Raw genomic sequence first — 26816 nt, forward strand, 5'->3', positions numbered from 1 at the left:
GAAGGCTGCTCTTAGATTTGACAGACGAGCATTGGTTGCACAGGTTATTCGGTTTACGTGAGCCTTTATGATATGCTAGGCATTATGATCACTGGTAGGTCTTTCTCTCGAGTGAAGTAAGAACATAAGGAAGGAGGAACACTGAAGCAGGCCTGTTGGCCCATACTAGGCAGGTCCTTTACAATCCTTCCCACTAACAAAATATTTCCCCAACCCAATTTTCAATGCTACCCAAGAAACAAGTTTTGATGATTCTCTTTACTCATTATGCAAGTCTCACTCAAATCCAACCCCTCTCATTCATGTATTTATCTAACCTAAATTTGAAACTACCCAACGTTTTAGCTTCAATGACCCTACTAGGCAGACTGTTCCACTCATCAACTACCCTATTTCCAAACCAATACTTTCCTATATCCTTTCGAAATCTAAACTTATCTAATTTGAATCCTGTGGAGAAATTTTCTCCAGGAGGGGGGTACTCAGCCCCCTTCAGCCCCTTCAGCCCCTTTCAGCCCTAAGGGGCCCAGCCCTCTCAGAAGGGGCAAATATCTTGTTTACTGCTACAGCGAGTAATTGATCGCAGATGCAGTATGAGTATGCGACGTGGTCAAGCGACCACTGCTCCTTGCAGTCCAGTGTTGCAGAGTGTATTTTAATAAGAGACAGTACATCTCTTACCTTAGCAGGACAATTAAGGAAAATTCTGCTCCCACTTTATTACCATAGTAAAGATAGTGGACATTGTTGTCTATGCTTAAGACAGCAAGATTTAAACATTCTGCTTTGCCTCATGGAGGAAGTGGCAAGGAAGCAAAAGTACTAGGTCAGCTTTTCCTTTGTGCTGGGGGCAGTGACGGCGTGGGGCGTTGTGGCGTCTTCAGATTACTTTTGACTCAACTGAGAGTGACACTGATGCCAGGATAACCAACAAAGAGCGATCTGTGCATTAGTGTGAACAAAGTATCTCACAAAACACAATAAACACTTAAGAGAAGTGTGATCAGCTTCTTTAGTGATAAGATTGTGAACAATAAAGACAAATCTTGCGGAACATAGTGTACCAGTGTGCGTATTCCTAGACTATGGAAGACGTGGACATCCAAGGACACTTCAGCTTCTATCAAGTCACCGATACCTGTCGAAGGTGTGAAAAACACCATAGTTCACGCTACAAGAGCAAGGTAGGTTACGAATTTCTTGTAGTACGGGGGACTGTGCAGTTCTTGAGTCGCAAGGAGTTTGCAATCAACCTATAGTCGGCAGTTAGGTGTGGACTTTTGAGTCCACACAAGTAAGTTTGTCAGCCATCAGTGAATGAAATATGCTGACATAACACCCCCTAGGGGTAATTTATTGTTTACAAATTATAACTCATTTCAGCCCGTTGAGGAGTGCCTTCGACAGCATCTCAAGACCTCGTCTGCAGGGGCGGCTGTGCAGGCGATGAGCTGTCTTTCTAAGTTAAGTTTCCCTATATTTAAACTTAGCTGGTAATCCCATTTCTCAACAAATCCATTATTGCGGGTTCTTTCTTGAAGTGATATCCTCTAAACCTTATTTATATCCGTTTTATTAATACCCATCTTCCGCTTATTCACTTCGATCATGTCTTCCCTCATTCTTCGTCTTACAAGTGAATGTAGTTTAAGAGTCTTCAATCGTTCTTCGTACGGAAGATTTCTAATGCTATGTATTAATTTGGTCATTCTACGCTGGATATTTTCTACCGAATTTATATCCATTCTGTAATATGGAGACCAGAACTGAGCTGCGTAATCTAGGTGAAGCCTTACTAATGATGTATAAAGTTGTAAAATAACCGCTGGACTTCTGTTGCTTACACTTCTAGATATAAATCCCAGTAATCTGTTTGCTTTGTTACGTACGCTTAGGCACTGCTGTCCATAACCCCCAAATCCTTTTCGCAATCTGTATGGCTAAGTAACCTTTGTCCCACGAGTCTATACTCTACATCCTGTTTTCTGGCCCCTTCCCTAATTTTCATAACCTTGAATTTGCTAGAGCTGAATTCCAGCAACCATTTATCAGACCAACCTTGTAGTTTGCTCACGTCCCTCTGTCGCCTTTCCTGTCTTCATTTGTTTTTATCATCATTAGCTTTACACCATCAGCAAACAGGGATACATCTGCCTCAGTTCCGTCTGGTATGTCATTCACATAAACTGGAATCAGTACTGGAGCTAATACAAATCCTTACGGAAGCACGCTTGTTACTCGTCCCCATGCTGACATCTTTTCACAGACAACTGCTCTTTGCTCCATTTCCCTTGATCCACAGGAAAACGTTCCAGTTTATTCCTGCCTGCACCTCACGTTTTTGCTCTAGTCTCTTGCTGGGTACCGTACCAAACAACTTCCAGTCTAAGAACATACAATCCACCTATCTCTCTATCCCCTGTCTCACTTCTGTGTTCTGGTACTTTGTCACAGAATTCCAGAAGGTTGGTAAGACAAGATTTGCTAAATTTGAACCCATGCTGATTCTTTGAAACTACTGCTCTCCAAGTGCAGTGCTTTACCACTCTTCTGATTATCTCATTTATTTGCATGGTATGTCAGTGAAACTGGTCTGCAGTTCAATGTTTCCTGCCTATCTCCTTAAATATAGGGACTACATTTGTTATCTTCAAGATGTCTGGCAACTGTCCCGTGTTCACTGACCTGCCGATTTTTCCTAGTGGTTTCGAACACTTCTGTTCCCTCTTGTAGAACCCAAAAGGACACCTTGTCATATCCCAATGCCTTTGATGTATGCCTATCAAAAGTTTCTTAACTTCCTCCCCTATTGTGTGTATGGTATCAAATACCTGTCTGTATCCCCTTTCACCTAGGCTTTTTGGCACAGCCCGTTTCCGCTGAGAAGACCTCATTAAATCATTCGTTTACCACTTCGCAAACTTCCTTTTCATTTTTCGTGAACTCTCCTACTCCTTCCAATTTTACTAAGCACTAGACTTTCACCATAATATAGCTCGTTGATAAGGTAAGCTTGATCGTACCTCCGGCACCAGGTAGCCTGACCTTTTACTTGGCTGCCACATTGTATAATTGTTTGTCCCAAATATTCAATATTTCACACACGCTATATCACTCCCGTTTCAAATTCAGACTTACGACATACACATTCATTGCTACGATATAGTTTTTTCCTTCAATTAATTCACTAATACAGTGCACTAAAATAACACACACCTCGGTGATACTTTGATGGCAGTCTGAACGTCATCCTCAGCTAGCCGACCTTAGCCATTAGGCTAAATCCCCTGACAACGCTACCTTTTTACCAGCCCTCCACGTTCTCAAAGTTTTTTAATCAGTGTCCTTATTGCAGTGGACACTAAGGCGCTTTGTTAACTGCTTTTATTTCCAGAGCACTTTATAAAATGACATGCATAAAACTCACACTTGAAAGACACGAATATTTGGAGAGAAATGTATGGTGCCCCGTGGTCTGGTGGCCACGGGGCACCATACATTTCCCTCGCTTCACACAGCGAGTGTCTAGGTTCAGTTCCCAGCGAGGGTAAAAACATTGGGCGTGTTTCTTACACCGGTTGTCTATGTTCACCCACCAATAAAATGGGTACCTGGGTGTTAGTCGGCTGGTGTGGGTCGCATCCTGGGACAAAACTAACTTAATTTTACCGAAATGCTCTGCATAACAAGCGGCTTGCTATATAGTAGTATGTCGTTGATGTCAGCTAGGACTGTATACCATGTACTTGTAGCAAATAAAGTTATTATTATCATTATTATTATTATTATTATAAAAGTAACGCGGACGAATTAAGATGTTTTATTATTATCACACTGGCCGATTCCCACCAAGGCAGGGTGGCCCGAAAAAGAAAAACTTTCACCATCATTCACTCCATCACTGTCTTGCCAGAAGGGTGCTTTACACTACAGTTTTTAAACTGCAACATTAACACCCCTCCTTCAGAGTGCAGGCACTGTACTTCCCATCTCCAGGACTCAAGTCCGGCCTGCCGGTTTCCCTGAATCCCTTCATAAATGTTACTTTGCTCACACTCCAACAGCACGTCAAGTATTAAAAACCATTTGTCTCCATTCACTCCTATCAAACACGCTCACGCATGCCTGCTGGAAGTCCAAGCCCCTCGCACACAAAACCTCCTTTACCCCCTCCCTCCAGCCTTTCCTAGGCCGACCCCTACCCCGCCTTCCTTCCACTACAGACTGATACACTCTTGAAGTCATTCTGTTTCGCTCCATTCTCTCTACATGTCCGAACCACCTCAACAACCCTTCCTCAGCCCTCTGGACAACAGTTTTGGTAATCCCGCACCTCCTCCTAACTTCCAAACTACGAATTCTCTGCATTATATTCACACCACACATTGCCCTCAGACATGACATCTCCACTGCCTCCAGCCTTCTCCTCGCTGCAACATTCATCACCCACGCTTCACACCCATATAAGAGCGTTGGTAAAACTATACTCTCATACATTCCCCTCTTTGCCTCCAAGGACAAAGTTCTTTGTCTCCACAGACTCCTAAGTGCACCACTCACTCTTTTTCCCTCATCAATTCTATGATTCACCTCATCTTTCATAGACCCATCCGCTGACACGTCCACTCCCAAATATCTGAATACGTTCACCTCCTCCATACTCTCTCCCTCCAATCTGATATCCAATCTTTCATCACATAATCTTTTTGTTATCCTCATAACCTTACTCTTTCCTGTATTCACCTTTAATTTTCTTCTTTTGCACACCCTACCAAATTCATCCACCAATCTCTGCAACTTCTCTTCAGCATCTCCCAAGAGCACAGTGTCATCAGCAAAGAGCAGCTGTGACAACTCCCACTTTGTGTGTGATTCTTTATCTTTTAACTCCACACCTCTTGCCAAGACCCTCGCATTTACTTCTCTTACATCCCCATCTATAAATATATTAAACAACCACGGTGACATCACACATCCTTGTCTAAGGCCTACTTTTACTGGGAAATAATTTCCCTCTTTCCTACATACTCTAACTTGTAAATTGTGAGTTCATTACCTTTGTAAATTGTGAGTTCATTACCTTTGTAAATTGTGAGTTCATTACCTTTGTAAATTGTGAGTTCATTACCTCTGTAACTTGCTCAGCTATCAAAACTTTGGAGTCCAGTCCCTGGACCAATTATGTACCTCTGTAATATTTTGACTACCGCCCACAGGATGGGTATGGGGTGCATAATAAACATATTAAACTAACTAACTCTAACTTGAGCCTCACTATCCTCGTAAAAACTCTTCACTGCTTTCAGTAACCTACCTCCTACACCATACACTTGCAACATCTGCCACATTGCCCCCCTATCCACCCTGTCATACGCCTTTTCCAAATCCATAAATGCCACAAAGACCTCTTTAGCCTTATCTAAATACTGTTCACTTATATGTTTCACTGTAAACACCTGGTCCACACACCCCCTAACTTTCCTAAAGCCTCCTTGTTCATCTGCTATCCTATTCTCCGTCTTACTCTTAATTCTTTCAATTATAACTCTACCATACACTTTACCAGGTATACTCAACAGACTTATCCCCCTATAATTTTTGCACTCTCTTTTATCCCCTTTGCCTTTATACAAAGGAACTATGCATGCTCTCTGCCAATCCCTAGGTACCTTACCCTCTTCCATACATTTATTAAATAATTGCATCAACCACTCCAAAACTATATCCCCACCTGCTTTTAACATTTCTATCTTTATCCCATCAATCCCGGCTGCCTTACCCCCTTTCATTTTACCTACTGCCTCACGAACTTCCCCCACACTCACAACTGGCTCTTCCTCACTCCTACAAGATGTTATTCCTCCTTGCCCTATACACGAAATCACAGCTTCCTATCTTCATCAACATTTAACAATTCCTCAAAATATTCCCTCCATCTTCCCAATACCTCTAACTCTCCATTTAATAACTCTCCTCTCCTATTTTTAACTGACAAATCCATTTGTTCTTTAGGCTTTCTTAACTTGTTAATCTCACTCCAAAACTTTTTCTTATTTTCAACAAAATTTGTTGATAACATCTCACCCACTCTCTCATTTGCTCTCTTTTTACATTGCTTCACCACTCTCTTAACCTCTCTCTTTTTCTCCATATACTCTTCCCTCCTTGCATCACTTCTACTTTGTAAAAACTTCTCATATGCTAACTTTTTCTCCCTTACTACTCTCTTTACATCATCATTCCACCAATCGCTCCTCTTCCCTCCTGCACCCACTTTCCTGTAACCACAAACTTCTGCTGAACACTCTAACACTACATTTTTAAACCTACCCCATACCTCTTCGACCCCATTGCCTATGCTCTCATTAGCCCATCTATCCTCCAATAGCTGTTTATATCTTACCCTAACTGCCTCCTCTTTTAGTTTATAAACCTTCACCTCTCTCTTCCCTGATGCTTCTATTCTCCTTGTATCCCATCTACCTTTTACTCTCAGTGTAGCTACAACTAGAAAGTGATCTGATATATCTGTGGCCCCTCTATAAACATGTACATCCTGAAGTCTACTCAACAATCTTTTATCTACCAATACATAATCCAACAAACTACTGTCATTTCGCCCTACATCATATCTTGTATACTTATTTATCCTCTTTTTCTTAAAATATGTATTACCTATAACTAAACCCCTTTCTATACAAAGTTCAATCAAAGGGCTCCCATTATCATTTACACCTGGCAACCCAAACTTACCTACCACACCCTCTCTAAAAGTTTCTCCTACTTTAGCATTCAGGTCCCCTACCACAATTACTCTCTCACTTGGTTCAAAGGCTCCTATACATTCATTTAACATCTCCCATCTCTCTCTCTCTCTCCTCTGCATTCCTCTCTTCTCCAGGTGCATACACGCTTATTATGACCCACTTCTCGCATCCAACCTTTACTTTAATCCACATAATTCTTGAATTTACACATTCATATTCTCTTTTCTCCTTCCATAACTAATCATTTAACATTACTGCTACCCCTTCCTTTGCTCTAACTCTCTCAGATACTCCAGATTTAATCCCATTTATTTCCCCCCACTGAAACTCTCCTACCCACTTCAGCTTTGTTTCGCTTAGGGCCAGGACATCCAACTTCTTTTCATTCATAACATCAGCAATCATCTGTTTCTTGTCATCCGCGGTCAATTAGCGGTCGGTAGATTTAGATTTAGATTTTGCCACCGAAGTGGCTAGTTTATTGTGCACCCCATATCCATCCTGTGGACGGTAGCGCGAGAGCATATGGATACACAAAAGGCCTAGGAACTAGGCCCCAAAGGGTTAACAGGAATACATATGGATTTATATCTACATATCTATAGTTCACTTATCTGTTGCAAGCAAATTTAGGAAATTTGCTTAGTATATCTGGTATCTTATTTTCATTAATAAGATATCTTGACATGTCACATAGGTTATTATACTGTCTCTGTATTCCTCAATAAGTGGACAATTAAGCACATAGTGTTCAAGAGAGTGACCATATGCCTGATCACATAATTTACATTTAGTTTGATCATCATCTGTGTGTCTCCCAAACTGCCAGAAGTACTTGTAACCAAGCCTAAGCCTGGCCACTACAACATCAGTCAGTCTGTTCACATTGCACGTTGCTCCATAAACATACTTATCTACGTTCATGTTATCATAGTGGGTTATAGATCTACTCAGGCTTCTAACTGCATTCCTATAACAATCATTTTCATTATTTACTTCTCTCCTAATATTATTCCTAATGCTAGACACAGTTATACCAAAGTTATATTGTACATTCTCCTTCTGGGTACTCTTCTTGGCTAACATATCAACTTTATCATGAAGGAGTAATCCAATGTGTGATGGGATCCATAGCAATTGTACATTAATTCCTTTGTCCCTAATTTTTGAGTATCTATACCTGGCTTCTCCAATGAGCATGTTGTTGGAGTCATTATATGAGTCAAGAGCCTTCAATGATGACATAGAATCAGTAATGATGATAGAGTCAAGCTCAGTATCATAGGTTAGCTTTAGCGCCATTAGGATTGCAAACAATTCAGTTTGCAGTGTAGACGCCCAGTTGTTAATTCTTATGCCTAACTCAACAAATTTATTATCGTTCTTAACTAGGGAGGTGGCAACAAGAGCCCTGCCAGAAGACGGTGCGGTACGTTCCCATAGAAAGGCATAGATGCTGCTTCAGCCCTCCAAGTAAGCTTGTACAGCAGGTAGTGCTTGGGTTTTGCCCTTTATTTTTCTCTAAAAAGGTAGCTGTATAGCCCTTGTGGTTTAGCGCTTCTTTTTTATTATTATAATAATAATAATAATAATAATAATAATAATAATAATAATAATAATAATAATAATAATAATAATAATAATAATCTAAAAAGGTAGTAAACTAATAGTGGTGCTTAATTTTGATAAATAATGATAATATTTGTAAAGAACAATATTTTACAACAGCAAAATCAACAAGAGTACCAGCAGTCACTTATCACACTGCGGGTGGCAGCAACGAGCTGCTGCATCACACTGTTGACCTTGCTCTTGTAATCAAGTGTGATCTGTAATGAAACTTCCCATCAAAACCACATTTGACTTCTGGGATATTAACACGTTGCGACCTTCTTTGTGCCTGCTCAAGCTTTATGTTAATAATTATATTTCATTGTCAGGTTTATTTATTACTTCTGGCATTAATAGTGTTCCATATAAACTCGCCAGAGATCTTACAAAGCATCTCGGGAAGTTTATGGGAACTATCAGCAAAGCGCATTGGTATCATTCCAGTGATCTAAACCGCTTCAAAGATATCGAAAAAAAAAATGAGTTGGAAAATCTGTTACATCGAAGCTTACGACCTATCTCCCGATTTGCAAATAGGTACCGCATTTGTCATTTGCCACTTATGTGGTAAGATAGCCTAGCTAATGGTTTACTATGTTCCTCCTTTCATTCTTGTATGTCCTTCAAAACAGTCCTTCAGGGCCTCGTGACTTATTTGGTTTTAACATACCTATTTGTTTAAGGGCCATGTCACTAGCGACTTTGAGCTTGCATAATTAATTTTTGTCCTGACCTATAAAATAACTAGACGCCTTAGAAATTTCGTCCCAAAGAAGTTTGCCCACATCACTAACTAGATTTGGAGGTCTGCAAATCCCACCTAATATTAGTTTTTCACGCTCTTCAAGAAACTGTAAAAATATAATTTCGATTTCCGTCACTTCTGCCTTTATATCATTTCTGATACTACAGTTTAAATTTTCCCCCTGATATACATAGCAACTCCGCCTCTCTCCCTGTTGACTCTGTCTGTGTGGAATAATTTATAACCCTGTATGTGGCACTCAGCAAGAATCTCCCGATTTTTTCAGACTGATTAACTTATCGGTTATTGCAGACAACATCTATATTTGCCGAAGATGCAATTAGCCTTAGTTCATCTATATCATTTCTTGTGCTCCGACAATTAGTACAATAGAAGCTAAAGTAGTTATTTCCTCGACTCTCTCCACTGTCTCTCTTTCTTTTTTACAACAATTTCTTTATTTTTATCATTAACTAGCTTTTAAGCTATTATGTTTTCTGAATGCTTTCGTAAGATACTTTGATAATTTTTGTTCCGTCCATCCTTAATGCTGCAGCCTTTCTTGTTTCCTGCACTAACGCATATCTCTACCTTCCATCAGTTTAAAGTCTTATACTACTCAGCAAGGGCCTTCCCTCTTGACTGTACTGGTGAAGGCAGTCACTCCTGCACCGCAGAGATGTACCCCATCCCTTGCATACATATCATGTTTGCCGTAAAAATTATTCCAGTTGTCAATGAAGACTACAATAGCACTGCAGTATCTGTCTAAGCAGCAACCCCAACTGCTCATTCCCAGGCAAAATGCTGCATATGGTCAGGATCCCACCCTTTGATCTAATTAAATCTATAACTGTATTGTACTTGGTTAATAATTCCCACCTCCTGCATTTCCCAATATAGTTTCCACCAGCACCGAGACAGATAACCGGGTTGCTTTTATTGCCTGACGTAATATTATCTAACCTGCTACGTCAATACTAGAAGCCAGGAAAACACACACTGTCTCACCTTCCTGTCCTTATTAAAGAACGCTCGGTCCATCTATTTAGTCTGTAAATCGCCCGCAATTAGAACAGTCTTACCTGTATTAGTAGAAGGGTTAATGTACTTTCGTCTTCGCTGACCACTGTAGTACATTCGTCCTGCAATACAGAGAAGCGATTTTCCACCTAGAAGCCTGCTTCATTTACCTTGCTTAATTTGATGCTTATTCCTTTGCTGCAAACCACTTCCCATTTGTTACTTCTAACAACCTCCACTTCATTGCTGCTAACGTGCTTCCCTTCACAATCATCAACCATTAGTGCACACATCCAAACAAATTATAATTTTCCTCCTTGAGAAGTACCTCCTCCTTTAACATCCTGAGCTCTTATTCTAATATAGTACAAAAGCATGTCTTAATAACACTATACACGTCACACTATATATTCCCTAAAAATAAAATAAATATCGTTCGTTTTCTTGCGCGTTTAGGCATTACTTCTGAACGATCTGTGTGTACATGTCCGAACTTAAATTAATTTTAAAATGGGTTAAAATATTTTAATGTTAGTTAACCTATATGTAATTAATTTTACCGTAGGTAACCTTAATAATACAGAAATATAAAATGGAGGAGGGCAGCCCCTGTAGGAAGACGTATATCCACCTCACTGGAAATAAATTACTGACTTTTTTGGGGGGTTATCCTAGGTAATTTACACAATGTATTATAATTGTACTTATGTGTACCTGCACCTAAATAAACTTACATCCTACATGCCTTTGATGCCCACCCATAGTGGCATCCTAGCTCAGGTTCTCTTGCATCGCGCTGCTCGAACCTCACCTGCCAATATCTGAAGACTCTATCTCCTGGACGATCTTGGAGACGTTGGCGGCGGGTTGGAAGCACTTGCCCACCTTGTGTATGAGGGCAGTGGTAGAGGAAGTCTTGAAGAGCCCCAGCGTGCGTCGCTTTAGTCCATGTGAGAGACACGCCTCTACCGCGCCTGAGCACCACAAAAAAAAAAAAAAAACTGTTTACCACACCCGTAATAGTTCACTCTGGTTGTAAGGTTTCTTGTCGGAATGGGTAGAAAGATGGTGAAAAGGGATACCAAAAGTGGCAGATACACACAAGCACACACATATATGCCCACATACATACATATCACCAGTAAAATTCCAGGTACCAATACCCAAGCAGGTGATTATCTGAATGGAAACTACCCAACATCCCTCTGTCTTGCACCAACCGAGCCCAAGGAAGTCACCATGATTATTAATTCACTAAAAAATAAATTAGGAAATATAGCTCATGTCCCACCACTATTGTACAAACGAGCGGCTCAGGTCCTTTTACCCACCATTACATTACTCTTTAACAAATCACTAGAAACCAACACTTTCCCAACATCGCTCAAGATAGCAAGGGTTACACCAATATACAAAGGTGGTGACCCAACAGATGTAAACAACTATAGGCCAATATCAAACTTGCCTTTACTATCCAAAATCTTCGAGAAACTCATACACAAGAGATTATTCTTTTTCATAACAACACACAGCATTCTCAACCCCTGTCAGTTTGGTTTCAGGAGAAATAAAAGCAAATGACGCAATTATAAAAATGCTAGACCTACTATACACAGCACTCGAGAAAAATTAATTTGGACTCTTTATCGTCCTAAGGAAGCTTTTAATACGGTAAATCACGGCATCCTGCTCCACAAACTTGATCACTACGGTATAAGGGGCCATGCACTTGTATATATCAAGTCTTGCCTTACTAATAGACAGCGATGCGTCTCTATTAAGAACACAATCTCCACAAGACCTCTGGACATTGGCGTGCTTCAGGGAAGCGTTTTTGACCCCCTCCTTTTCTTTCTATACATCAACGACCTTCCAAATGTATCGCAACAATTTAGACCAATTCCCTTTGCTGACGACACAACTTCTGCCTCACTCAACACTATGGTTAATGAAGAGCTCGTAAAAATATCGACCTGGATGACTGCTTATAAACTCACACTGAATATTGGCAAAACTTATATTATGTTTGGATGCAGAGCAAGTGAGGTCCAACTAAACACCATGGTTAACAATACCCTTAATGCTAAAAATAATGAGGGAAAATTTCTGGGTCTGCGCGTCGAAAGCACCTCGAAATTCAACACCCATATCCAACACACAACAAGAAAAGTATCCAAAACAGTTGGCATTCACTCAAAGATATATTATTATATACCACAAACAACATTACTTACACTATACTATTCACTGATCTACCCCTACCTCACTTACGCTATTTGTGCCTGGGGATCCACATCAGCAACTCACCTAAAGCCAATAATAACCCAACAACAAAAAGCTGCAGTGCGGATGAGCACAGAGTCCACTGCTAGACAACCCCCCTCCCCCTACTCTTCAAAGACCTAAACCTACTCACTATACAAAACATTCACTCGTACTACTGTGCATCCTACATTTACAGAACAATAAATTCTAATATAATTCCCGATATGAAGCACTTTCTTGATAGTTGCAACAGGACCCATAGACATAATACTAGGCGAAAAAATCTATATGACATTCCCCGTGTCCGGCTAAATCTCTTCAAAATTTCAATGTACATAATGTACATAAAAGAGCCCAAAACTTGGAACTCTCTGCCAGAAATCTACAGAAGCACTGACTCAGCCAGCATTTAACTACGGTTAAAAAGCATCTTATCTCCCTAACATATCCCAGCATCAACTGGGATATGTAAAACTATACATGTATATTATCAATGTCATGAATATATGTAAAACATTATAAACAATATATACTTACTCTCATTATCTGTAACCCTCCCATTCGTTAAACAATTGATTGTGCCTCCTTTTAGGTAAGATAAGATAAGATAAGATAAGATAAAATAATCAAACCTGTAATTCCACTCAATTAAAATTGTTAAAGTTATATAGCATGAACTAGTAGAATAATCAAGTCTCTTGTATTCATTGTAAACTCCTAAAGTTACACTTTACTGTTATTGCCTTATTAATTACAAGTTAGTTTTAGGTTTGCCGAAATGCTTTCGGCATGTCATTCTCCTTTGTACAAACATTGTATCATGCCGAAATAAACTATTATTATTTTTTTTTTTCAACGTACCAGCCGTATCCCACTGAGGTGGGGTGGCCCAAAAGGAAAAACAAAAGTTTCGCCTTTTAAATTTAGCAATATATACAGGAGAAGGGGTTACTAGCCCCTTGCTCCCGGCATTTTAGTTGCCTCTTACGACACGCATGGCTTACGGAGAAGAATTCTGTTCCACTTCCCCATGGAGAAAATAATAATAATAATAATAATAATAATAATAATAATAATAATAATAATATTATTATTATTATTATTATTATTATTATTATTATTATTATTATTATTATTATTTTACACAGATGCAAGGCTTGCAAACAACCCATGTAAACTTAAGTAAATGAATATACACGTCCACGAACGTTGGATCAGAGAGAACCAGAGAAGATATGATTAAGACATAAAGGATACTCAGAAGACTTGATAGAACAAAGAGAGACATACTGTATGAAAGAAGGGAACCAATGATAAGGTAAAAATACACGGAAGGAAGCAAATATATCAAATCAGGTATCCCTTGTCTGAGGCTAGTTAGGAAGCAGAGTTACCTGTATGTAAAAATGAAAGATTCCGTGTACAGATGAGTATACCTGGAAGGTATACTCAACTGTGCACGAGGCCTGATCATGAACAGGACCTCCGCGGCCCTGTTCATGACCAGGCCTCACGGTAGATCAGGGCCTGATCAACCAGGCTATTACTGCCGGCCGCACGCAAGCCAACGCATGAACCACAGCCCGGCTGTCAGGTACTGACTTTAGGCACCTATCTAGCTCCCTCTTAAAGACAGCCAGGGGTCTGTTCATCATATCCCTCATGTATACTAGGAGGCAGTTGAACAATCTTGGTCCCTTAACACTTATTATGTTGTCTCTTAGTGTGCGCATGGCGCCCCTGCTTTTCATTGGGGAAATGGTGCACCGTCTGTCGAGTCTTTTGCTTTCGTAGGGAGTGATTTCCGTGTGCGGATTTTGGACCAGTCCCTCTAGGATTTTCCAGGTGTATATTATGATGCATCTTTCTTGCCTGCTTTCCAAGGGGTAAAGGTCAAGGGACTTCAACCATTCCCAGTAATTGAGGTCCTTTATAGTACTTATACCTGCAGTGAAAATTCTTTGTATATTCCCCAGGTCTGCAATTTCGCCTACCTCGAAAGGGGCCGTTAATGTACAGCAGTACTCTAGCCGACAGAGAGAACAGCGATTTCAAGAGAATCATCATTGGCTTGGCATCCATAGTTTTGAAGATCCCAAGAATAGTAACCATCAATGACACACATTATGCTAGGGACGAAGCTAGAGGAAGAGAGGCCAGGGGCAGAGCTAGAAGAGGAGGGAATAACGGCGGGGTTAGGAGACAAAGGGCCAGCAGCGGGAGCTAGGAGAGGAGGGGTTAGGTACTGAGCTAGTGCGGAAGGGCCAGGGGTGATGACAGCTTACCTCAGCTACATTTTAAGCTGGATTAAAGGCTTAATAACGTTTTATCTAATTATATATATTTCGTTAAAGCTTAAAAAAGGCTATAGACGAAGTGTATGAAATAAAAATACATGCAAAATCAGCATGAATAAATATATAAAACAAAGTTGCAGGCCCATAAAATTTACTCACTGGTGCACAGAATTTTCGGTTTACCATTTTCATCACGTTTACCTGAATAATAACGATAAATTTCACACAGCTGTTCAACTCTGGAACTGGCCCGAGAGATGTCGAAAATAATTGAAAAAATGCTGTTGCTTCACTAGCTAAATAATTTATTCCTATTTTTTTTCTTTCGCAATCTACTGGATCAGTTCATTTTGAGTCGAGGAACTCATTCATTTTATTTGATCTTTGGTTTACTATTCAGATTTTTAAATACTGAATCGTATTTTGCCATTAATTCCACGAAAAACATAATACAATCATTTCATTTTTTGCCTGATGACGGTTTCAAATTGCCTCAGCATCCTGGTCTTGGACCAGGCCTCCGGTCGCTGGTCTGGTGAATCAGGCTGTTGGTACTAACAGCACACAGTTCAACATGAGCACCACAGCCTGGCTGATCAGAAACTGTCGAGGAACACATTTAGTTCCATCTTGAAAATAATCTGGGATTTGTTGGTAACTTTTATATATGAAGGAAGGATGTCGAAAAGTCTTGGGCCCTTTACACTTACTGCTCGCTTTACACTTACTTTTGTCTCTACTTCTGCTTTTCATAATGGGTGTTTTGCAGTCTGCTGAGACTCTTGGAGATATGGAACCAGTCCCTCTAGCATTTTTTCAGGTATACATTACGTTGTCTATTTCAGGAGTACAGTCTGAGGGGCTTTAAGCATACCCAATAATTTAGATGTTTGATTAAACTGATACAAGTACTGAAAGTTCTCTGTGCACTCTCCGGACCAGCATTTCACCTGCCTTAAATGGAGCTGTCAGAGTGAATCAATATTACAGTCTAGAACATCCGGTGGCCTGGTGGCTAAAGCTCCCGCTTCATACACGGAGGGCCCGGGTTCGATTCCCGGCGGGTGGAAACATTTCGACATGTTTCCTTACACCTATTGTCCTGTTCACCTAGCAGCAAATAGGTACCTGGGTGTTAGTCGACTGGTGTGGGTCGCATCCTGGGGGACACGATTAAGGACCCCAATGGAAATAAGTTAGTTAGTCCTCGATGACGCACTGACTTTCTTGGGTTATCCTGGGTGGCTAACCCTCCGGGGTTAAAAATCCGAACGAAATCTTATCTTATCACTGGCTTAGCATTCCTAATTTTAACAGTTCTTTCTGTGCACCTTATCAGTTTCGACTGTTCCAATTTTCATTTCTTTGTTATTATTATTATATTTAGGGAGAAACACTAACTCCGTAAGAGTCATACATAAAGAAATCATTTTCTATCCAAGGAGAGAAAAATCCAGTTCCTTGGATCAAGAATCCCTCACCAGCATCAAGAAACCTGTTACCTGGAGGGTCTACCTGAAGGGTTTTCCTGAAGGGTGCTCACGAGGCCTAGTCCATGACTAGGCCTCGTGGTGGATCAGAGCCTGGCCGCACGGAGTCCACAGCCCGGTTGGTCGGGGTTCCTTTCTTAAATTTTTCTATAGTTGGGTAAATGAAATTTGTCCTCGTTAAGTATTATATTATTTTATGTGGACCCTTGGAAGATCTCGTTTATGTCGGTTTGGAGATTTGCTGGTGGATTCTTAAATTGTTTGCAAAGGATGATATAGTTTTAGGATATTTGTCTTTGTCTCTGCAGATTATGTACCTCTGTAATCTTTCTGACTACCGCCCGCAGGATGAATATGGGATGCATAATAAACATATTAAACTAACTTTGTCAGATATGAGAATGAGAAAGGTAACTGTCTTAGAGGAGCAGGTTTATGAAGACCTCTGGACCACTTTGGGTCGGAATGTTAAAAAAAATAAAAGCTGAATATTCATCTGCCTACTTTCCCAGTCAATGTCGTCTGCTGACGACATTCGAAAGAGTAACAACTTCCACTTCTCACTCCTCCGCCTCCTCATCCTTCTACTCCTCCGTTTCCTCCTCCATTTACTTTTCATATTTCTCCTCCTCCTTCTTCTCCTCCTTCTTCTTCTTCTTCTTGAGAGTAGCCGAGCTGGCAAGTCTTGACGAATGACTAAATCAAGAGAGGACATCAAGACGAATAACTCCATTACCAGACGATCCCAAGAGAAATTAAACGGTAACCCGAGACTTGCAAACTTCGTCTCCAATATTATGAGAGAGAGAGAGAGAGAGAGAGAGAGAGAGAGAGAGAGAGAGTGAGACAGGAATCGAGAAAGACAGAGAGAGATGGTGGGTTATCACATTAGAACGTCTGTAATTGGTAATATTTTTATGAAGTGTTGTGTCCTTTACTAGTGATGTGTTGTTTAAATATTCTCATTGTCTTCTCTTTCTTACCAAAATTTATTACTACTGAGTTTCCTCGAACCTATCAATACACAAACGTACTGCCCCAGCTGCGTATGTATGTATGATCATAAGTAGAGATCATAAGTAGCGTCATCTGCTGGGTATGCTTGTAGTTACCGGTATCTCCTGGACTTCTCTGGTATGGGTAACAGTGTTGCTTCCTGACAGTATTACCTTTATCTGGTGTCTGGATTGAGTGAGGCAGGGTACTACACCCTCGACTCTCCCTCCACATCAGGTAAGGGTAATCTACCAGTGAACTGGTACTTCACTCTGGGTTGTTTTGCACTAACTTTATGGTAGTAGTTATCTTCTATGTTGGGTTGTTTTATTATTACCAGGAATGATTTTTTCGATAAGTTAACGTAACTTTGCTTTTTTTATTTTTATATTTTCACATTCTGCGACTTACGCATTTTTCTTTTTTTTTTTTTTACAATCTGGTGGCGTCTGTGTTAGCTCCAGCTGGAATCTGATCAGCTGCAGAAGATGCTGCTGTGGCTGTGGAAGATAATGAAGACTGGTCGACTTATTACGGAATCCAAGTCTCGACGGTGGAAGGAAGACGGCAGCCACATCCACTACTCCATTTCTGGGAACTTAGCTTTTTATAAACGACTATGCTGCTATGTGATCTATGAAGCAACCAGCCGCCCCGAGTTCATCACCATCGAGCGCCACCTTCCCTTAAGCATCATAACTGAGAATGCCAAGTATAATATTTTTTTTTTCTGCGAAGGGCCTACCTACACCAACTACGTCTGTTTCTCTTGTATTTTAATTTATGTATTAAATATGTCACTGAGTCGCTCACTTGCTCGGAATTACTAAATATCACAGATGACGTAGTCGAAGTTTTGGCAGTAAAGATTGAAAACCAAAACCTTGTCATTGTGGTTGTTTACAAGCTACAAGATACAACTTCCCAACAATTCAAGGAACAGTTTCTGAAAATTGACTACTATCTGGAAAATCTTCCAACCTCAGCACCAAATATCTTGATGGATGATTTCAAATTAAGCCACCTAAAATGGAGAAATGTGGCAAATAATGTTTTAGCAGAGATAACCCCAGGAGGCAGCACAGAAGAAAATTCACACATACATGAGCTATTGAATCTCTGCAACAAATTCACCTTAAGCCAGCAAACAGTGGAATCGATCAAACTGGAAAATATACTTAACCTTAACTTCAGTAATAATGATGATCTGGTACGAAATATAACAGTATCAAAGACAATACATTAGGATCACAACATAATAGAAGTACAGACACGTATGCGCAGGACTCATGACCAGCAAAATGAGATCAATTATGAGGATGTCTTCACCAAATTCAACTTCAAAAATAGAAACATACAGTGGGATCAAATTAACCACGCCCTAAATGAAACAAGCTGGGATATCCTAAACAACACGGATCCAAACCTTTGCCTAGAAAGAATTAATTCTGTGGTACCTGAGGTGTGTTTAAGGGACATTCCTTTAAGAAAAAATGAGAAGATGTAAACTAGAAAGAGACACTCCCTCTACAGAAGAAGGTAAAGAATCACAGAGCTGCTGAAAGGGGCCAGCATATCTGAAATACGGGAGGCACTGGCCAGAGAGAGAGAAAAACACTGAGCTTAAGCTTAAGGAACCATACAGGAGTTAAGAAACACAAGAACTTAAAGCCGAAAATTGAAAAAAAAAAAAAATATTCCTATTCTTATACTAAATCTAGGGCAAAAACCACATCCAGTATTCAGCCCCTGATGGAACTTACACAGATGAGAGCAAAGAAATGAGAGATACTGAAGTCCAAATATGACTCAGTGTTTAGTGAGCCGTTAATCAGAATAAGGGTCGATAATCTAAATTAAATTTTTAATACCAAGACTCAAAATATAATTAATTCAAGAATTTCGGCTATAAACCTAACACCACAGAACTTTGAAAAAGCAATAAATGACATACCTATGCAGTCTGCCTCAGGCCCAGACTCGTGGAACTCCGTGTTCATCAAGAACTGCAAGAAGCCCCTTTCACATGCCTTACATATTCTATGGAGGGAGCATAGACACATGGGTCATTCCACAGTCACTAAAACAGCAGATATAGCCCCATTCCACAAAGGTGGCAGTAAATCAGTTGCAAAGAACTGCAGACCGACAGAACTAAGGTCCCATATCATAAAAATCTTTGAAAGGGTTCTAAGAAGCAAGATCGCCAACCACCTGGATACCCATCAATTGCACAACCCAGGGCAGCATGGGTTTAGAGCAGGTCGCTCCTGCCTCTCACAATTACTGGACCACTATGACATGGACTTGGATGGACTGGAAGATAAACAATATGCAGATGTAGTATACACAAACTTTGTGAAATCCTTCGATAAGGCGTAATAGCACACAAAATTCGTGGTAAAGGAATAAAAGGAAAACTGGGTAAATGTATCCATAACTTCCTAACACAAAGAATAACAGTAAGTAGAGCAAAGTTTGAGGCGGCTACAGTGAAAAGCTCTGTTCCACACGGTACAGTATTCGCTCCCATCCTTTTCCTTATCCTTGTATCTAACATAGACAGAGATGTAAGACACAGTACCGTGTCCTCTTTTGCTGATGATACCAGAATTTGCCTGACAGTGGACGGAATTTGCCTGACGGAGGACACTGCAAATCTCCAAGCAAAGATTAACCAAGTCTTTCAACAGGCTTCAGAAAACAATATGAAGTTCAATGAAGATAAATTTCAATTACTCTGCTATGAAAAACTCGAGGAAATAAAAACTCGATGGGAGTATAAAACAAATTCCAACCACACAACAGAGCGAAAGACTAATGTGAAGAACCTGGGAGTGATAATTTCAGAGAATCTCACTTTCAAAGACCACAACAATGTTTCTACCACATCTTCTAGGAAAATGATAAGATGGATAATGAAAACTTGCAAAACTAGGGATGCCAAGCCAATGATGAGTCTCTTCATATCGCAAGTTCTCTCTAAGCTGGAATATTGCTGTACACTAATGGCCCCTTTCAAGGCAGCCGAAACTGCAGACCTGGAGAATATACAGAGAACTTTCACTGTATGTATAAGTACAATAAAGCACCTAAATTACTGGGAACTGTTGAAGTCGCTTGACCTGTACTCACTGGAACGCAAGCGAGAAAGATACAAGATAATATACACTTGGAAAATCTTAACAGGGACTACTCCCAAATCTGAGCACGGAAATCACTTTCTATGAAAGCAAAAGACTTGGCAGGTGGTGCAACATCCCCCAATGAAAAGCAGGGGCGCCATGAGTACGCTAAGAGACAACACAACAAGTGTCAGGGGCCCAAGACTGTTCAACTGCTTCCCAGCATACATAAGGGGGATTACCAATACAACCCTGTCTGTTATCAAGAAGGCGCTGGACAGGCACCTAAAATTAGTACCTGACCAGCCGGGCTGTGGTTTGTACGTCGGTTTGCGTGCGGCAAGCAGCAACAGCCTGATTTATCAGCCCCTAATACACCATGAGGCCTGATCACGGAGGGGCCGCAGGGGCGCTGACCCCCGGTATACTCCAGGTATTCATTCTCTGTATTTTACTTCATTTTGATTTTTTTCATATCTGCAATTTTGTTAACATGGAACCACTTTCCTTGACACCACCGCACCATTAATACATCACCTCCACCACACCATTAATACATCACCTCCACCGCACCATTAATACATCACCTCCACTACACCATTAATACATCACCTCCACCACACCATTAATACATCACCTCCACCACACCATTAATACATCACCTCCACCACACCATTAATACATCACCTCCACCACACCATTAATACATCACCTCCACCACACCATTAATACATCACCTCCACCACACCATTAATACATCACCTCCACCACACCATTAATACATCACCTCCACTACACCATTAATACATCACCTCCACCACACCATTAATACATCACCTCCACCACACCATTAATACATCACCTCCACCACACCATTAATACATCACCTCCACACCATTAATACATCACCTCCACCACACCATTAATACATCACCTCCACCACACCATTAATACATCACCTCCACCACACCATTAATACATCACCTCCACCACACCATTAATACATCACCTCCACCACACCATTAATACATCACCTCCACTACACCATTAATACATCACCTCCACCACACCATTAATACATCACCTCCACCACACCATTAATACATCACTTCCACTACACCATTAATACATCACCTCCACCACACCATTAATACATCACCTCCACCACACCATTAATACATCACCTCCACCACACCATTAATACATCACCTCCACCACACCATTAATACATCACCTCCACCACACCATTAATACATCACCTCCACCACACCATTAATACATCACCTCCACCACACCATTAATACATCACTTCCACTACACCATTAATACATCACCTCCACCACACCATTAATACATCACCTCCACCACACCATTAATACATCACCTCCACCACACCATTAATACATCACCTCCACCACACCATTAATACATCACCTCCACCACACCATTAATACATCACCTCCACCACACCATTAATACATCACCTCCACCACACCATTAATACATCACCTCCACCACACCATTAATACATCACCTCCACCACACCATTAATACATCACTTCCACTACACCATTAATACATCACCTCCACCACACCATTAATACATCACCTCCACCACACCATTAATACATCACCTCCACCACACCATTAATACATCACCTCCACCACACCATTAATACATCACCTCCACCACACCATTAATACATCAACTCCACCACACCATTAATACATCACCTCCACCGCACCATTAATACATCACCTCCACCGCACCATTAATACATCACCTCCACCGCACCATTAATACATCACCACCACACCATTAATACATCACCTCCACCGCACCATTAATACATCACCTCCACCACACCATTAATACATCACCTCCACCGCACCATTAAAACATCACCTCCACTGCACCATTAATACATCACCTCCACCACACCATTAATACATCACCTCCACCACACCATTAATACATCACCTCCACCACACCATTAATACATCACCTCCACCACACCATTAATACATCACCTCCACCACACCATTAATACATCACTTCCACTACACCATTAATACATCACCTCCACCACACCATTAATACATCACCTCCACCACACCATTAATACATCACCTCCACCACACCATTAATACATCACCTCCACCACACCATTAATACATCACCTCCACCACACCATTAATACATCACCTCCACCACACCATTAATACATCACCTCCACCACACCATTAATACATCACCTCCACCGCACCATTAATACATCACCTCCACCGCACCATTAATACATCACCTCCACCGCACCATTAATACATCACCTCCACCACACCATTAATACATCACCTCCACCGCACCATTAATACATCACCTCCACCACACCATTAATACATCACCTCCACCGCACCATTAAAACATCACCTCCACTGCACCATTAATACATCACCTCCAACACACCATTAATACATCACCTCCACCACACCATTAATACATCACCTCCACCACACCATTAATACATCACCTCCACCACACCATTAATACATCACCTCCACCGCACCATTAATATATCACCTCCACCGCACCATTAATACATCACCTCCACCGCACCATTAATACATCACCTCCACCACACCATTAATACATCACCTCCACCGCACCATTAATACATCACCTCCACCACACCATTAATACATCACCTCCACCACACCATTAATACATCACCTCCACCGCACCATTAATACATCACCTCCACCGCACCATTAATACATCACCTCCACCGCACCATTAATACATCACCTCCACCGCACCATTAATACATCACCTCCACCGCACCATTAATACATCACCTCCACCGCACCATTAATACATCACCTCCACCGCACCATTAATACATCACCTCCACCGCACCATTAATACATCACCTCCAACGCACCATTAATACATCACCTCCACCGCACCATTAATACATCACCTCCACCGCACCATTAATACATCACCTCCACCGCACCATTAATACATCACCTCCACCGCACCATTAATACATCACCTCCACCGCACCATTAATACATCACCTCCACCGCACCATTAATACATCACCTCCACCGCACCATTAATACATCACCTCCACCGCACCATTAATACATCACCTCCACCGCACCATTAATACATCACCTCCACCGCACCATTAATACATCACCTCCACCGCACCATTAATACATCACCTCCACCGCACCATTAATACATCACCTCCACCGCACCATTAATACATCACCTCCACCGCACCATTAATACATCACCTCCACCGCACCATTAATACATCACCTCCACCGCACCATTAATACATCACCTCCACCGCACCATTAATACATCACCTCCACCGCACCATTAATACATCACCTCCACCGCACCATTAATACATCACCTCCACCGCACCATTAATACATCACCTCCACCGCACCATTAATACATCACCTCCACCGCACCATTAATACATCACCTCCACCGCACCATTAATACATCACCTCCACCGCACCATTAATACATCACCTCCACCGCACCATTAATACATCACCTCCACCGCACCATTAATACATCACCTCCACCGCACCATTAATACATCACCTCCACTGCACCATTAATACATCACCTCCACCGCACCATTAATACCTCACCTCCACCGCACCATTAATACATCACCTCCACCACACCATTAATACATCACCTCCACCACACCATTAATACATCACTTCCACTACACCATTAATACATCACCTCCACCACACCATTAATACATCACCTCCACCACACCATTAATACATCACCTCCACCACACCATTAATACATCACCTCCACCACACCATTAATACATCACCTCCACCACACCATTAATACATCACCTCCACCACACCATTAATACATCACCTCCACCACACCATTAATACATCACCTCCACCACACCATTAATACATCACCTCCACCACACCATTAATACATCACCTCCACCACACCATTAATACATCACCTCCACCACACCATTAATACATTACCTCCACCACACCATTAATACATCACCTCCACCACACCATTAATACATCACCTCCACCACACCATTAATACATCACCTCCACCACACCATTAATACATCACCTCCACCACACCATTAATACATCACCTCCACCACACCATTAATACATCACCTCCACCACACCATTAATACATCACCTCCACCACACCATTAATACATCACCTCCACCACACCATTAATACATCACCTCCACCACACCATTAATACATTACCTCCACCACACCATTAATACATCACCTCCACCACACCATTAATACATCACCTCCACCACACCATTAATACATCACCTCCACCGCACCATTAATACATCACCTCCACCATACCATTAATACATCACCACCACACCATTAATACATCACCTCCACCACACCATTAATACATCATCTCCCCCACACCATTAATACATCACCTCCACCACACCATTAATACATCAACACCACACCATTAATACATCACCTCCACCACACCATTAATACATCACCTCCACCACACCATTAATACATCACCTCTACCACACCATTAATACATCACCTCCACCACACCATTAATACATCACCTCCACCACACCATTAATACATCACCTCCACCACACCATTAATACATCACCTCCACCACACCATTAATACATCACCTCCACCACACCATTAATACATCACCTCCACCACACCATTAATACATCACCTCCACCACACCATTAATACATCACCTCCACCACACCATTAATACATCACCTCCACCACACCATTAATACATTACCTCCACCGCACCATTAATACATCACCTCCACCGCACCATTAATACATCACCTCCACCACACCATTAATACATCACCTCCACCACACCATTAATACATCACCTCCACCACACCATTAATACATCACCTCCACCACACCATTAATACATCACCTCCACCACACCATTAATACATCACCTCCACCACACCATTAATACATCACCTCCACCACACCATTAATACATCACCTCCACCGCACCATTAATACATCACCTCCACCACACCATTAATACATTACCTCCACCACACCATTAATACATCACCTCCACCACACCATTAATACATCACCTCCACCACACCATTAATACATTACCTCCACACCATTAATACATCACCTCCACCACACCATTAATACATCATCTCCACCACACCATTAATACATCACCTCCACCACACCATTAATACATCACCTCCACCACACCATTAATACATTACCTCCACCACACCATTAATACATAACCTCCACCACACCATTAATACATCACCTCCACCACACCATTAATACATTACCTCAACCACACCATTAATACATCACCTCCACCACACCATTAATACATCACCTCCACCACACCATTAATACATCAGCTCCACCACACCATTAATACATCACCTCCACCACACCATTAATACATCACCTCCACTACACCATTAATACATCACCTCCACCACACCATTAATACATCACCTCCACCACACCATTAATACATCACCTCCACCACACCATTAACACATCACCTCCACCACACCATTAATACATCACCTCCACCACACCATTAATACATCACCTCCACCACACCATTAATACATCACCTCCACCACACCATTAATACATCACCTCCACCACACCATTAATACATCACCTCCACCACACCATTAATACATCACCACCACCACACCATTAATACATCACCTCCACCACACCATTAATACATCACCTCCACCACACCATTAATACATCACCTCCACATCATTAATACATCACCTCAACCACACCATTAATACATCACCTCCACCACACCATTAATACATCACCTCCACCACACCATTAATACATCACCTCCACCACACCATTAATACATCACCTCCACCACACCATTAATCCATCACCTCCACCACACCATTAATACATCACCTCCACCACACCATTAATACATCACCTCAACCATACCATTAATACATCACCTCCACCACACCATTAATACATCACCTCCACCACACCATTAATACATCACCTCCACCACACCATAAATACATCACCTCCACCACACCATTAATACATCACCTCCACCACACCATTAATACATCACCTCCACCACACCATTAATACATCACCTCCACCACACCATTAATACATCACCTCCACCACACCATTAATACATCACCACCACACCATTAATACATCACCTCCACCACACCATTAATACATCACCACACCATTAATACATCACCTCCACCACACCATTAATACATCATCTCCCCACACCATTAATACATCACCTCCACCACACGATTAATACATCACCACCACACCATTAATACATCACCTCCACCACACCATTAATACATCACCTCCACCACACCATTAATACATCACCACCACACCATTAATA

At 41.3% G+C, this 26816-nt stretch overlaps 1 protein-coding gene across 6 annotated transcripts in view; it reads right to left on the reverse strand.

The window, feature by feature from the left end:
• The window catches only part of LOC128691561 (small G protein signaling modulator 2), a 652393-nt gene that overhangs the window by 347058 nt on the left and 278519 nt on the right, over positions 1-26816 (reverse strand). For all 6 annotated transcript variants that reach the window (XM_070088836.1, XM_070088840.1, XM_070088838.1 and 3 more), the window contains exon 4: positions 10958-11120. In XM_070088836.1, coding sequence (XP_069944937.1) covers positions 10958-11120 — 163 coding nt within the window. The remainder of the gene's footprint in view (positions 1-10957; positions 11121-26816) is intronic.

Source organism: Cherax quadricarinatus, chromosome 26, assembly GCF_038502225.1.
Source record: "Cherax quadricarinatus isolate ZL_2023a chromosome 26, ASM3850222v1, whole genome shotgun sequence".
Classification (NCBI taxonomy): Eukaryota; Metazoa; Arthropoda; class Malacostraca; order Decapoda; family Parastacidae; genus Cherax; species Cherax quadricarinatus.